The 16,299-nt window shown below is 40.2% G+C and overlaps 1 protein-coding gene across 6 annotated transcripts in view; it reads left to right on the top strand.

The window, feature by feature from the left end:
* TUNAR (TCL1 upstream neural differentiation-associated RNA) overlaps window positions 1–16,299 on the top strand; it is a 160,589-nt gene that overhangs the window by 115,238 nt on the left and 29,052 nt on the right. For 3 of the 6 annotated variants that reach the window (XM_064715577.1, XM_064715575.1, XM_064715576.1), the window contains one exon: window positions 15,365–15,659. The exons of 1 other annotated variant lie outside the window; for it this stretch is intronic. In XM_064715577.1, the coding sequence (XP_064571647.1) occupies window positions 15,621–15,659 (39 nt within the window). In that variant the 5' untranslated portion in view covers window positions 15,365–15,620. Of the gene's footprint in view, window positions 1–6,419; window positions 6,790–14,558; window positions 15,209–15,364; window positions 15,660–16,299 lie in introns of those variants that run through there. 2 more of the 6 variants (XM_064715579.1, XM_064715578.1) reach the window with 2 other exon arrangements.

Below are 16,299 nucleotides of genomic sequence, written 5' to 3'. Positions count from 1 at the left end.
ACAAAGTGCTGGTACAGTATAGATTTGGGTAACAGTACTATTTATTCCTTGCTTAAGTCCCTGATTTTGTTGTTCTTGGATAAATACAAGAGGTATGAAAAAAATAGAATAACTATTAAAAAAATCTGATCACTAGAGATGAGTAGTATTACTTTTTGGTGAAGATTGTGAGTCTGCAGACCTAAAACCTCCCATTTTGTAATGTATATGGTACTGGCATTTCCCTAACTGGAATTTTTCTTCATGATTTCATAAAATGGTGGGGCTCTTTAAAATTCAGTATGGCAAATGTGCAAAGCATTGTGCTGGAACCCAGTGTTATCTGATTCCAAAGACCACAAACCAAAGACCAAACAACAGAATATTCTCTAGGACAAAGAAAGACCAAAACAATCAGTGGCTGTCTGTGGACTGAAAAGCAAAACCTTTCTTATGGATGGAACTGCCTGACTTTAGACACTGTTTTCCATCTGTGGATTGCAAGGCATTTTATTAACGATAATGAAAACATCACATTGTCTTTTTGTGAGAAGTAAATGTTATCCCTGTTTTGCATATGGGTAATGATGATACTGGCTCTCATCTTCCAGTATTGCTCTTGACTATTCCCTTCAAAAGCTACAAGTTGAAATGAAATTGAGTTGTGATGAGGGGAAAAAATAACCAGGTTTTTGGACTGAAATCCTTTGAACCTTTCCAGATTATTTTTCGTAGGACTGTCACAGGAGTGTGCTTACACTGTGAGATTGCTCATTGTGTCTAGTTAAGCCATGTTAATTAGAAACAGGACTACAGACTCATTGTGCCATTATAGTCCTCTTTACATGTAGCTTGATTGATATTTTATGGCTCTGTCGAGTTAATGAGTCACATGGGATGCAAACATTCTTTTTGTTCAAAGTTTAAAAATATCACTGCACATACTCTTTTAAGTGCTCTGGAGAAAGAACTGATCACAGGTGCTCTATAATGCAAATGTTGTATGAATGGATGACTGGACTGAGTCTTCCATATGTGATTTTTTCTTTACAACCCCAAAAATCATCCTCATGCCATGCATGAATCAAGACAGAAACTGATATAAGATTACTGTGGTTCATTTATTTTTTGTTTTATGAACTTTACAGTCTAGCATGCAGTGAGAATGATTGTAATACCTTCATAATAAGCACTGTCTTTTCCTGAAGGAATGCAGTCAGAGAAAAAACTGAGAAGAAATGAAACAAAGTCTTTCCCTTCTGTTCAGGAGGTGCAAAAGTAAAAATGTTCTCTTACAGCTAAGTTGGGAACAAGTTGGGTACTTCTGATAAGCAAGAGAAACTGGGTCATTCACTAGATGACCTCCTGAGGTTCCTTCCTACCTGAATCAACCTATAAGCTTATATTTGTAAAATATAATAGTCCCACACCTGTTGCCATTACATCCATGGTTGTGATCTCTTTGGGATTCTAGTTGGGCATCTCTTACACTCACTGAATGACTAGGACCTGGTGGAAAACAATGCATGTTATTAAAAATGAAACCAGGAAAAATATAAACTGGTGTGGTTTGGGGAGTCAAAAGGAGTTAAAAGCAAGCACTCTCAACTTTTGCATACTTTTGAGCTGGAAATTGCTGTTCTGGTCAGAGGAGACAGTGTAAGCATCCATAAGATCATAGCTAATGCATATCAGTGCCCTGCAGAACTACATAGCTTAAACAGCTCCTTTGGCAGCTTGGTGGTGGTGACTTTTAATTTGAAAATGGCATTGAAAGGGTGAAGCAGTATTTGCTGAAATTGCTTCAGCTCAGATTTCAAGAACTTGACCCAGTCCTCAGTGATAAAGTAGTTTGGTTCTGGTTATCCAGATCCCAGGCACCTCTATGGCATGTAGCAAACACAGAATAGCTGAAAGAACTGACTTCAGTAAAAAATCTTACTAAAATCTTAGTGCAGAAAGACCAGCTAAAACTGTTTAAGAAAAGCAATCAAATTAAAATAATTCTCACCTTGTTTTTCCCCCCAATTTTTGCCAGGGATTGGATCAGAAGGGAATTTGAACTGAGCAGTGAATTCCATGACAAGATCAAGTTGCAGTCTGGGATGTCTTCTGCCTTCTTACCTGAATTCATGATCCCAGGCTGTTTGCTTCACACCTTTCTCCTTTTACCATGAGTTTCAATGCTGTCATACATTTGCCTCCTCAGCCTGTACCTGTAACTCTCTTCCCACAGATCATTTTTTCCCCAACATGTCTATTTTTTAGCCCTGCCCTTAGCCTTTCCACCACTAGTTTTATTCTTGATTTGGCCTTCAATCATCCTCTTTCTGTTTCACCTCCATTTTGTAATTTATCTTTTGTTTTTAGGGTTCTGAGGATTGAGCAGTTTAGAACTTTTTCTTTTTCAAGAGCTAATGGACCTGGCTCACTTCAGAGTGGACCCTATAGAGTTCATGAAAGTCTGAGGGAAAAAATGGCATTATATCGATATATCCTGGCAGCTTATTACAGTATTCCCCCATCCATCACATGCATGGTGCCTGAAAGGAATGTGTTGTAACCTTCTCTTAAAGCAGCTGAAAGACCAGAATAATTTTCCTTTGATAAAGGGTTTCTCTTTCTGAACCATGAAGAAAATTCTGCCTCTTTCTCAAGCTTGGCACTTACTTTCTCATATTTGGGCACTTACACTGAGCACAGGGCGATAAATAAAAAGCTGTTTGTCAGTTTAGATTCATGTTGGCACATGTGTTGGCATGATATGGGCATGTTTAATTACAGGTTCTACTCTTTTACAGGGAACACCAGATAGCCCAATGGCAGCATGTCCAGCTCTGCAGTGTTAGAATTAATCTCATATCTGACATAAAAGAACTGTTTGAGCTTAACCAAAATTAAACACAGTTCTCTAATTTCTTGCTGCTGCAGCTACAAGTAGAAGTGATCACAGATTTTTTTTTAAAATATGGCTGAAATTAAGGCACAACTGAATCTTGAGCTGTAGACTCAGCTTCCTCAATTTCATGGACTGAGACTTGTTCTTTAAGCGCAAATAAATTTATTCCAGATCTGAATATGGATATGCACAGAATGCATCAGGATTTATGTTTCTGGCTAGAAATAAAAGTAATGTTAAAGACACCAATTTCCACCTCTGTTTATCTTTGTGTTTCTTGTTTATTGTTCTTCTCTCAAGGCTTTGCACCCTGGACAGTGCTAACTTTTAGTAGCTATATTTTTTAGTATTTTGTTTTTGGTCTTGGGACTGTTTCACCATTTGATTATATTTCAGCAAGGAAATAATGCAGGATATACTCTTTAATGAAGACAACTTGCCAAGATACAGAGAAAGAATTGCTTTGATGAGGATTCTCTCGGCAGGATACACAAAAAAGAATATTTGGAGGTCTTTTGTGCTTGGGGAGATGCATGTATTTCATAAAATTAATTGTTCCCAGTCTGTCCAAGGCTTTTTTCATGTTGGAATAGTATGTAAGAAAATCTAGATGACACAATACAGCATTATATTATGCTTGTTAGGATCCTGGCTCCTTGAGGAGCTTGTATACCCTTACTGTTCCTTCTGACCTTCATAAAGCACTAAAGATGCTCAGAGTCCTTTCTGGGACAGCCAGACTTTCCCAGGATGAGAGGGGAATACCCACAAGTCCTCTGCAAGGGTAGTGTCACCTTCCTATGCAAAAACAACCCTTGGAACAAATTCAATTTTTCACAGTCAGTAGCTGAAATGCCATGTCTTATGGAAAACTATAGATCTTCCAGTGTTATTAATATCCTACCTTTGGGACATACACACATTGACCTCTATTCCCAAAATGTATCTTTGAGTGCTGGAAGTATCTTTACAGAATATAAAGCAAATATTTTTGCACTAAGATTATTGTAGCTGATGGAAGAGGGATAATTCAGACATTCAAAATAATTTCCAGAGGCAGGTGCACTTTGTAGTGTCAAAACATTGAAGTTCTTGATGCTTAACAAGATAGTGACAAATTTCATGGCCACTGACCTCTGTTTCTGGAAGAAGCTACTGATATCTTATACCTGTCTTTCTAATTTTTTTCTTCCCCTATTGCCCAATGTTTAAATGCACCAGTTTTCAAAGGTTCATTCAACATCAGACCTCTTCAATGATTTCTCAGGCTGGTAACCCAAAATAGGTACCCTGGGCATGCTAAAAATACACAATGCATTGCAAGCATATTTAGAAGTCAAATGTGAGTTGAAAAGAGGAGGTGCATTGAGATTTCTGCCATGTAACAGCAGAGGCTTTAATGCAGGGGCAGTGCTGGAGCAGCCCCTCATCTGTGGTTTCAGGCCAGTGTTTGCACAAAGCACTGCAAGCTGCACCAGTGGAGCTTCTCTGTGGTGGAAGTGCACTTTGCTTGCATGTGCTGTGTTAGGTGATGCAATTGCTGCTTTTCTGCCTTTTCATCTTAGGGGTGCTGCACGTGGTGCTCTGGAAAGCAGCCCTGGGCCAGTGGGAGGGCTCAGACACCCAACCAAATTGCAAAGCTGACAAGAGGGAAATTTTCTTAGGGACCCAGTAGGGTCTGAATGGAGTTGATACAACTCAAGACGTTACTGAAAGTTGCTGGACTGGGCGGTGGGCTAGGATTTTCTCTTCAGTGCTCAAAAAGCTGTGTTCTCACCTTCCTATCTGTGGCTATTCCAGAGGCAGTGGGGTTTCTGTCCATCTAGAGAGTATTTGCCCTCCACCTGGGCATCAGATATAGAAAGAGAGTAGTCAGCATATCTAATGCTCAGGGACATAAGAGCAAATGCTTTCCCTACAGGATCAGCCCCAAAGCTCCCTCAAAAGGAAGACAGTTTGCCATGAACATGGAAGCCTAGAATAGTCAGATTGCAGCAGAATGCAGAATTGTGACTATGGAAAAGAGGAATACACAAACTAAGTGCTACAGCATTTTGAGGCAAAGCCCTGAGCTATCAGTGATTTGTTCTGTGCCAAGGATGTGGTATTTGCTGTATCTGGCATGTGCAGTTCCTCAGAGCTTGAATATGAAACATGGCTCTGTTTCTTTTCCCCCATATTTTCAGTGGATAACACAGATGCACTTTGACTCCAACCTCTCTAACAACAAGGCGCAATGGAAAGAGAAGATAATTGTTTTTTTCAAAATATGATGTTTTCACTGATTGGAAAGGGTGAGATCAAGCTCTGCTATGGGGAAAAAATGACCCAAAGTATCTTGGGTTAATAACTAGAAAGCTTTAAAGTCAAGAACGCTGTGTTCTGCAAGATTTGGTGGCACTGCAGGTGGGTAGTATGTGTGGAAAGTATGAAAGGTGACAGCTGGACAGTAAATTCATGCAGCTGAGGAGTTTCTTTGTTTTCTGCTTGAATAACATTTGGCTCAGTGGCATTTTGGTCTGTGACTGGGTTCATCATACAAATAAATGGACTGTTTTCTTCTTGGCCCTGAAGGAACAGGCATGTGTTTGTGCTGCATATATTATCTGAGCAGATTCAAACCCAGCATCACACTGTCACATCCAGGACAACTTCAGGTCAGAGCAGGGTTTCAACCAGCTCCTTCCAAGTTGTTTTTGGTGATTTTGTGATCTAGCTGTGTTTTGATGCCCAGGGACAAAGGAGCCAGCTGGCAAAGGTCCTCATCCACAGCCTCTCAAAATGTATTTTAATGGGCTTCAGGGAGATTTGAATTAAGGTTTTTAGGCTGAAGTTCCCATCACTTGGTGCCAGTAATTAGGTCAGTTACTCCAAAGTGTTTAGTACTTATGATGCTTGTTCTTCATATTCGTATTTTCCAGAGAGCCCAAAGACCTGTTACATTTAAGCTACTGGAAGACCAGTCACAAATGTGCTGTTTGCATCTAGGGGATGCTGCACTCTTAATTGCTCATTCTCCACATATGCTCCAGAAAATATTGATAATGATAAAATGTTCTGTGGTACTGATAAATACAGCTTTCACAATAGATCTGATACATTTCTCAGGAGAGCAGAAACAATTAGAGAAGTTATGCATACTGAATTTTCTTTCCTCCTTCCTACCTGTTTGCAGTTAGTAAACAGAAAGCTACCAATTTCCTTTGCACTCTGCCATGCTAGAAATTAATGGGGTAAATGCACATGCTGTTTTACTTTGCCAGAGACTGGCTTATACAACAGATTTTTACTCTGTAAGACAGATTTTGCTGTATTTGTGCTTTTTTCAACTCCCCCTGAGGAGTATTAACTCAAAGCAATCACAAGACACCCATCCTTGCCTGCTGCTTCTTGAACTGCTGTATCCTCTTCTTTGCTTCTTGCTTTTCTATTTGAAGATTTTTTTATTCTTTTTTTTTTCTTGACGAGGGAACAGCAGCAAGCAGAACCATAAAGGGTGTCTCCTTTCCTAAAATAATAACTATTTGATGTGAGAAAACAAACCCACAGAACTCTTCTGTTCACATAGGATTTGCTTTGAACAACCGTGTTCTCTTACCCAAAGGAAGATAGGTCGAGTGCTCTGTGAAGTACAGCACTGGAAAAGGAAGCCATGGGCACGCTTGGAAAATGCTGAGCTGCTTGTGAAGCTACACTGCATGTTTATGACTTGGTTTTCTAAGCAATCTCCAGAGCTTGAACGGATTACAGTGATACTTTAACAAGGCTGCTGCATCCATCACCAGCTTTCAGTCAGTGAGAAAGCTAAAAGATGGAAGAATGTAATTATTTCCGCATAAGCTAAGTGTTAGTGACTGATTATCATGAGAACTTTGATGCTTTAAACTTCTTCATCCTCTGAAGGCAAGCAGGTAAGTCTCACAGGCTTCTCCTCCCGTGCTCATTTTGCTGAGGGAGCAGGGGCTTGCAGGGGACTGGTGTCGAAGGGAAATGTGTTTGATATGAAGGCAAGCTGTTTGTCTCTGGATTTTAAACTAGCAGTATAGCACATTGTCATTTTCTGTCGGGTTACAAATCCATTGCCTAACAATAGCTATTATTTCTTTCCATAGCAAAGATATGAATCTCACTGCAAATTAATCTCACTCCAAATTAATCCCTAACTTTTATACATTTAATACAATTGAAAGAGAATGTGTGTATCAACCATCTGTGCATACTGAAATAGCCATTTCTAAATCTCTTTCAGTTGTCCTGTAATTACTTCTAGATTGATTACTGTGGTTAAAATAATGTTATTTCATATGAAAAATGAAATAATATGTATAGGATTGTACTTTCTAAAGATGATTTTTGTTGAACAGTTTCTCCCTGAAAACAGGGTTTCCTGATCTGAGATCTTTGGGAGCTTACTTTTCAGAGGAGATCTGCATCATGGTAGAAATACTGTGGTAAACAAGGGGTTTCCTATCTTGCAAGTGGGAATCTAACAGCATCAAAAATAGATATTTCTTTCCCATTCACCCTTGAAAGAACACTTATTCTCTTTGAGTAATGGCATTGCTGTGCCTCTAGAGGTGAAGCTTCCTATCTGAAGACTTTTAACATAAAAGCCCTTATTACCATTTACGGAAAGAAAAAAAGACTCTTTGACCATAAATAGATTTTGTCTTAATTAAGTTTTTTTTTGTCCTCTGAGAACATTTGCTACCTTAAGTATTATTAGTTTTGAAGGGCAAAAATTTTACATGATTCTCTAAGATTTTTGTTTATAGGAGTGACTATCAGAGAAGGAAGAATTTTGAGTTAAAAATAAATATTTATACTTCTTGTTTGCATGTATTAAAATATGGTTGTTTACAGAAAGAATTCATTTCAGCTCCATTTCCAATCTGGCTATGATAATTGAAACAAATCCTGCTGGCAGACACAATTATAAATAAACTTCTAAGAATAATTAGAAGTGTAATTAAGAGAAGACTGAGTTATTATCACTTTCTCCTCCGTATAATAATTCTGCATAAAAACATGAGAAATGGCTCTCATTAAAATCTCACAGCTGAGAAATCCACAGAAGGGAGTGAGACATTAAAACAAAACATTCAAGATGTGCAAATACTGTGATTAATTAATTAAACAGAGAGACCAGCTCCAAGGAAAAGTTTGAAAGCAATTGGGATATTTAAGAAACAGATATATCATAAAGAGTTAACATGTTCAGGTTGGTTTTGATTTGTCTTGTTTTGCTGGTTTTTGGTTGTTTTTTAAGAGGAGATAGCTCAGAGTACCTTGTGGATCTATATTTGTGTATTTTGCTGGTATCATTTAACTCTGTGAAATCCTTCTGAATACCAGGACCTTATTCATCAGTAAAGCTTTAAAAATACCAATCAATTGAGTGACTGTTTAGGGAGGACTTGAAAGAGCCTAGCAGGAGATTGCTGATGGAGATTTTTCCCCTTCCAGCTAAGGGGCATTCTCTGTTAAACTTGAGACTTTCTGAGCTGTTCCAAGCGATTTTCACTGGAAGGATCCTTACAAAGACACCTCTGCTAATGGTGAAAAGAAAACCAAACCAGCTGCTGAGTCTTCTGTGAAACAAAGAATGAACAGGCATAGGAGAGGTTTTAGGAGTCAGAATAGTGGTATTCTGGAGATCAGCTGTATTCAGAATAGAAATGCCAGCAGCTGCTTAAATCTGGCTTCTGTCACATTCCTCTAGGTACATTTATTCAAATACTGTGCAGTATCATGACAACACCCATACTGTATACTTTGGAGTACTGAATAATGTTCAGGACTACTTTGGCTGCTATGCTACATTAATTCTAGCAGCATCTTGTCTAGCAATTAAGAGCTCTAGGTGTGAATCATATAAATATTCAGGTTATGTTACTTTTCTTAATGCTTGGAAGTTAACCTAGGACAGAAAACCTCTACTTCTTTTGCTAAAGGAGAAGAAAACAAAAACCAAACAAACAATAAAGAAAAAGAAGAAAGGGGAAAAAAAATTTAAAAAAGAGAGGAGAGAGAGAGAGAGAAATTTTTGTTTTATGGTATTAAACAGTAATGTCATGTAATACACACCCAAAAGCTTAACAGAACTGTAGTAAGACTAATTTAGCCCATGTCTGTCTAATCCTTCATTAGCATACTATTATTTTTTTTGCCCAGTGGGTACATTGCCTGTTGAGAAATAATGTGAATATTTATTAAGCAGTAATAACTGTTGCTGCTTGAGAGCTTTTTTTGCCATGTGTGAACATGCTTATCTGGAGAAGAATTTCAGGCAGATGATCACCCTTGGGATTCAATGAATTCATGCGTTGCATGTCCTATCTTACTACACAGCGCTACAGCAAGATTTCTGTTTTTCTAATGAGATTCCACTTTGAGCACAGACACTGCAAACACATCATCACCTCTCAGAACACAGTGCTTGTCTTCTGGAGTGTTTCAATGTGAGCACAGTACTAGACCATTTCAGCAGCTTTAGAGGGGCAAGGCTGCCTCTGTTTGGTGCAACAGGCTAAGCAGTTTCTGTCTGAGACTGGAGGAGTCTCCTAAGAACACAGCTCAGTCATCTTCCCATGGAAATCAGGGAGTGCTTTTCTACCTCTCTCAGGATTAGGGTAAAACTCTCTGTTTTGACATCTAACTTGTGTTCAATATCCATGATTTCCCCTCAAAAATACAACTGCCACTGCATACTGCTTATAGAAAATAGAAGTCTAGCTCAAGATATCAGTTTTTAAATGGGTTGAAATCACTCATTTGTATTTTATTTGTATGCTAAGAAGTTAATTTCGAAAGAGATTTTCTTTTTCGAAGGAAACAAAGATGCTTAGTGTATGCAATGAAAATGGCTGCACTGCTAGCCAGGTAGTCACATTTTTTGTGCATACATTTTTGATTCAGCAGTATTGAAATGTTATTTTTAGAGCCAGGGTGATGTAAGGAAGCAGTGCTATATTACTGGTACATAACAAATGTAAACTGAAGCTAACTCTGCAATGAACAAAAATTAGTACTGCAATCAATTATACTTGCTACACTGATGGAATTAAGGGTGATTTCATTGAAATCAGTAAATGTAAGAGTTTTACTTTTCCTTAAATGTCAAGTCAGATCCACTAATATTTATTTCAGACTAGATTGTGAAAGTATGAACAAACCCAACAATTATCTAACATAAGCTGTAACCTTTTATCATTCTTTAGTCAGTTGGCAGTTAAGTCATAGTAAAGCATTTATTTCAAAAGAAAGAGAATAAAAAAATCATAAATGTTTTTCATTTTACTGGCTTTACTTACCATTTACTTACCACATACCATTTTCTTAGTGTTGCAATTTTTTGACAACTATGGTATCCTAGTCTGATTTGCATTGATGGAAAACAGAAAAGAAAGAGACCAGCTGCCATATAGAATATGGAAAATAATTATTAAACTAATAATATATTTAAAATATGTTAAAAATGGGGTTTAGGAATGCTAAATATTCTGCAGATAGATGGAACTATGTGTACATCCTCTGTGATGCTTTGGAATTTTTTTTATAAAGGTCTATCTCTTGTGGTTAAATTTTTCAATTAATTGCTGATGACCTGGAAATACACTTACTGAAGCTCAGACTCTCTTGCATGTATTATGGCATTTAAACTAAAAAGGCAAGAAATCAATTCAGTTGTTTGTGCTGTAATTGACTGAATAGCAAATGTGACAACAGATCTTGAAAGGTCAAAATGAGAAACATGCCTAGAACACTTATTTGTAAATAATTTTCACCAGTTTTTAATCTAAATTTGGTTACTAATTGAATTATACCATTTTTTCATATGTTAAATAATTTTCATTATCTGGGCACATCTTTGTATTTCTGTTAAAATCACTGTATCTTTTACATACAATACTGCATTTAAAAATCTAATTCACTTCTCAAATCACAGATTCTGGAAAGGTGTGGCGTGCAAGGAATAAAATGATGGTCTTTATAGGATGAAGCTATGGTTGTGAGGAAGGCTAATGTTTTGGGAAGCAAGCTGTTTCATCTGCTTTCAGTGCCTGGTCCGTGCTGTGTCAGGCAGCAGGGTCAGGCTGGGAGGAGGGAGGCTCTCTGTGTCACTTGGGGCCTCTGCACTGTGCTGTGGAAGGCACCTGCTGCTGACAGGCACTGCAGAAGCAGTCTGAGCACACAAAGAGCAAGGCTGGTGCACCTCTGATTCCAGCTCTCTGGTTTTCCCTGCTCCTGGCTTGCAGGGAGAATTCCCCAGAGATTTTTCTGCTTCAAATTCTTCAATGTCTGACTGTCTGTGGCCCCATCTCCCGAGCTGCCAGGGGCCTGTGCTGTGATTCAGGGCAGAGGAGAGGAATTACCCAGCACAGTAAGGAGCTCATCCACCCTGAGTGCCCTCTGTCCCTGCAGCACAGGCTCCACTCCCTCCAGAGAAAAGGAGTTTCCCTATTTCCCTGGCCTCAGCCACCACGCTGTGCTTGCTGCAGCACTCCCTTGCCTTTTTCAAATGCCACCTTCCCACTTGGCCCTTACCTACACTCTGGACTAGAACATATCACCAGAAGTGTCTTTTTCTTCCCATTTGTCTCCCTGGGGACTTTCTCTCACTATGAGGTCCTGGCAGTAGAGTCTAAGCTCAGAAATGGGCTCTGCCCAAGCCGGTGCCATGGCTTGTTTCATGTCCCTGTTACTTTGGTGCCCAAGGTCGTGCAGGAGGGGTCCTGTCTGGGCTTTGCCATGGAGATTTTGATGGGACACCAGCTGTACCAGTCCCTCAGGAAATGAGGGCTGACTCAGTCCCAGCTTGCTCTGGTCCTTAGGCTCACTGGACACCTATTTTCACAAAGAGGATAATGTTGCTATTGAAAGGATATAAAGGTGAGAAGAGAAAAGACACATAAAAAATGGAATAGGAATAGAACATATGCATTAGTCAGCCTTTTCAATGAATAATAAAAAGCATTTTTATGAGATTAAATCCAAGTCTTCTGTAAGTGAAAGAGGGATACTCTTCTTGCTTTCTGTAAGATATTGAATTTTATCTAAGCAGCCTTGCATTCTCTAAAAAAAACACTAAAAAGTTGCACAAATGTTGACATCTCCAAAGCGGCTCTTCTAAATTTTTTTAATAATCTGATACCTCCTTCTTAAACACTAGTTTGCTTTCATTTTGAAATCACCTGTTGTTGACTTTCTTTCTTTCTATGGTTGTTTTGTTTTATTGTTTTGCCCTTCAAACTGCCCTTCCCTAAAACTTCTAAAGATATTTTCTCCACTACAAAAAACTTCAACACTGTTTGGCATTCTGCCTTGTAAAAAATAAAGTACAAAACAAAGCACATTAAAATATTAATACTTTGTTGTCACACTTTTAAAGATTGTACTGTTGGGGATAAAAACAGGCACCAGCATGAATGTAAAGAAGTAATAGTGGAAAGATAAAACCAGAACAACTTATCATGCTGAAAGAAATGTTTCTTTACTATGTGCTTGGTGAAATCCTTTCATATAGACTTAATAATTCCTTTGCAAGAATTTGTGAAATCTCTCCACCTCTCTTTGTTCCCTTAGTATAAATGTTCTCATATTTCTCTGGATATTGTACTTGGGGAATAAAGAATTCCCAGTATATGCTCATATCAATAAACATATTGGATGAACGGAATATATTCTGTAATCTGCTTCATACAGCAGTTTTGCTAACAGGATCTCATGGTTTCCTGAGCTCTGAAGATATGTGAGCATCTGGCTTTGCTAAGAAAATGAGGCTAAACTGTAGATGTTTCTTTATAAAGCATGAAAGCAGTGTGGTGCAGCTAAGCTACTGTCAGAAAAGTAACTCTCTTCTTTAAGATAACCTGTCCCTTTTCACAAAGACCTGCTGTTTGCCGCTTAGATAGGGCTTACTAGATACAGGTTGGAGTTTTTCAAGGGGAGAATTCAATAATTCTGCTCCGTGACTGCAAGCTAAGGCAGTTCTCAGAGCTTTACCCTTTAACTTATCCTATCACTATGACTGAATAAAGAGCTGACCTGGCTCAGATCTTTGACAGTAATCGTGCGTGAGCAGTTTGGCCAAGATCTAGTGTTGTACTTTCTGCCAGGTCACAGGGAGAGAAACCTTGAGGTCTTTTCATTTCTTACATCTTACCTGTGCAACAGAAAGACAGCTTAGTCAGTGCTGAACAAATGCCATGATCTGACTAAGGATTTATACACCACAAGGGAAATGTCCTCTTTCAGATGCTGTGGTGTTTTGGGGAGTTCTTTCAGACTCTAGAGACACAGAAGTCGGTGGAATCCCTGCCACAAATTGCAGGGTCCATTCCCTTGGCATCAACCTTGCAGAAATCCTGTGTTGCTCCTCCTGGGCCATCAGTAGAGGCACTTTAGAAGAAACCCCTTTGAGCCAGCTCCAGTTATTCACTTATCCCATCTCTTTTGTGGACCAAAACTAAATGGCCTTTTTGCTGCTTCGCTCTTCCATGGAACTCAAATGTATCAGTTAAAGCAATTAGAAGGTTTTGTCAGAGGCATCCTTTTTGCATCAAAAACACCAAAGATGCCTAGGCAATTCCTCTGCATGGTGGTTCTGGTTTAGAGTGCACCCTTTCAGCCAGACAAGTGTCTTCTCTGTCTGAAGTTCAACATGATAAAGAGATCAGGAATAAGCAATAGTTGCTGTTACTGCAGGGACAGAGCTTAAGTGGCCACGTGTTCAACTAGAAACTCACATAAAAGCGGACCAAATGACATGAAGCTGTGCCAGAGGAGGTTTAGATTGGATATTAGGAAGTTTTTCACCCAGAAGGTGGCTGGGCACTGGAACAGGACCCCCAGGTCAGTGATCACAGTGCCAGCCTGACAGAGTTCAAGAAGCATTTGGACAAGATTCTCAGGCACATGGTGGGATTCTTGAGGATGTCCTTCTTCAGGACCAGGAGTTGGACTTGGATGATCCCTATGGGTCCCCTCCTATTCAGGATATTCTATGTTTCTATGATAACCGTGGAACTTTCTTGTCATTTTAACATCTTTGAGATTATTTTTGCTTTTCAGAAGGTGGCTGCACCACCCTGATTCACCTACCTGTCAACACAGCTGGTTGGGTTTCTCGTGGCTACCAGTCCCACTGGCGCAGGCTCCCAGGCAGTGTGGCAGAGGGGCATTGCTGTCAGGGTGAGGTCAGGCGGCTCTCCTGAGTCCTGCCAGCGCAGCACAGGCTGGGGGGCACCCCAGCTCCTCCCTGCTGCCCTGCTGAGGGCTTCTGCCTTGCACAGCTGCCCTGCAGGGACGCTAAGGACAGCTGGGTGGGGGGACAGACTCCTGGGGGAGGAGAGGAGAGGAGAGGAGAGGAGAGGAGAGGAGAGGAGAGGAGAGGAGAGGAGAGGAGAGGAGAGGAGAGGAGAGGAGAGGAGAGGAGAGGAGAGGAGAGGAGAGGAGAGGAGGAGGAGAGGAGAGGAGAGGAGAGGAGAGGAGAGGAGAGGAGAGGAGAGGAGGAGAGGAGAGGAGAGGAGAGGAGAGGAGAGAGAGGAGAGGAGAGGAAGAGGAGAGAGAGGAGGAGAGGAGAGGAGAGAGAGAGAGGAGAGGAGAGGAGAGGAGAGGAGAGGAGAGGAGAGGAGAGGAGGAGGAGAGGAGAGGAGAGGAGAGGAGAGGAGAGGAGAGGAGAGGAGAGGAGAGGAGAGGAGAGGAGAGGAGAGGAGAGGAGAGGAGACCCATCCCCTCTCTCTCTGCTGCTGCTGGAGCTGGGCTGGAGCCGGAGCCCTCGATGTGGCTCCCCAGAGTTAGTTGCTCAGCAACCAGAATCAATTAATATGCTTTGCAGAAAGTGCAGGGAAAGCCCGAGCTGCTGTCAGCCAGCAGGCAGGAGGCTGAGGGTGACTCAGGATCCCACTCCTGCCTGAGACCCATTTGGTCCCACCCCATCTTCTCCAAACACCCTGTTCTTTTCCCCTTTCCCCTTCCCTAGGGTGCTTAATGTGTGTGCCCCCAGATTCTTCAGGCAGACTACCTCGTTGCTCCAGAAACCTCCTGCTTCAAGGGTTTTGCTTTTGGAGTCTGATCTGTATTTTTTGGTTATTTGTTAGATTTTCTTCAATACTTTTCTAGAAATTCTAATATTCATGTTCTTTGGGAAGGGAAAGGGATAGCTGTTGTTTTTGTCAGATGGTTTTAAAGATGCCTCAGGATGAAAAGGGTTGTTTGGTAGTACACAGTTGAGCAGCAGCAATGAAAATGCATCATGTGTAAATTGGGAAAGTTTTTGCTTCTTCCTTTGTTACAGATGATCAGCACTGCATATATGAGACCAAAGAGGTAGTACTGATTGTTGTGAAACACCTAGATAATAGAGTAAATGAGGGGATGTTGTGGGATTTTTATATCTTCTCCTTTTCAGTGTAGTAATTTCAGGATTTTGGTAAGGTATTATTTTCTTTTTTTCTTTCTTTCTTTCTTTGATTTTCTTTGGAGTCCCTCTGATGACACCGCGAATCTGGGAATGAAGAACTTCTTAGAGCTGATTGGAAATGGCATTGCGGAGCTGAAACTTAACTGGAGGAAATATATCTCCTGAAGAAGAAAATATAATGCACTGTAAGGATCTGTCTTCTGGTGAAAAATTCAAGCCTAGAGAAAACTTGTCCGCTTTGTTAGGAAGAATGGGTTGGACAATTTTCTTCAATTCCAAAGGATATCTGAATGCCATGCTGAGCTTAATCTCTGCAGCATGCTCTGTGCTTCTCATCTCTTCCTGATGCACTGCATGGTAAGGCCCTTTTCCTGTCTTTTAATAACTATATGATGTGGTCAGAGGTATAAAATAATAGCAATAGTGAAATGAAAATTGAAAAAAATGTAGAAACGTAACAAAAGAATGTTTGCTTGCATGGTTGTTTTCAGGAGCAAGTGTCCTGATTACTGCAGCAGCTTTGTAAGATCATTTCTGTTTTTCTCCCTTGCTTTGTGACAGTATGTATGTGTGTGTGTGTGTGTGTGTGTGTCTGTGCACACCTGTGCTGTCATTTGCACTTGCACTGGAACATCTGCAGCTGCACTGTACATATTTCCATGCTAAGGAGGATGTTTAGGAATTGGCTTTGACATTTCTCTCTCTTTTTCCCTCCCTCCTTCCCTCCATTCCCCTCCTCCTGCTTCCTCCTTTTCTTGCTCTGTCTGTTTCTCTGGGGTCATGGTTCTGTACCTTCCCTGCACCTCAGTCGTGCACTCATCACTAGAAGGCAAAAATGGGAGCTAAAAGAAATTCTGTATCATGCAAGAATGAATATTTTAGTAAATGAAAGCTACGGAAAGGTTTTGAATGTCTGCAATACCGGCAGGTACAAAAGATTTATTCTATTTTGTTTCCATGGGAAACTACCAAGTGCAGACTTGGATGCTGTGTTTTA

Source organism: Zonotrichia leucophrys, chromosome 5 (assembly GCF_028769735.1).
Source record: "Zonotrichia leucophrys gambelii isolate GWCS_2022_RI chromosome 5, RI_Zleu_2.0, whole genome shotgun sequence".
NCBI classification, from domain to species: domain Eukaryota; kingdom Metazoa; phylum Chordata; class Aves; order Passeriformes; family Passerellidae; genus Zonotrichia; species Zonotrichia leucophrys.
Note: the sequence above shows the minus strand (reverse complement) of the source record. Positions and strands in the feature narration are given on the sequence as shown.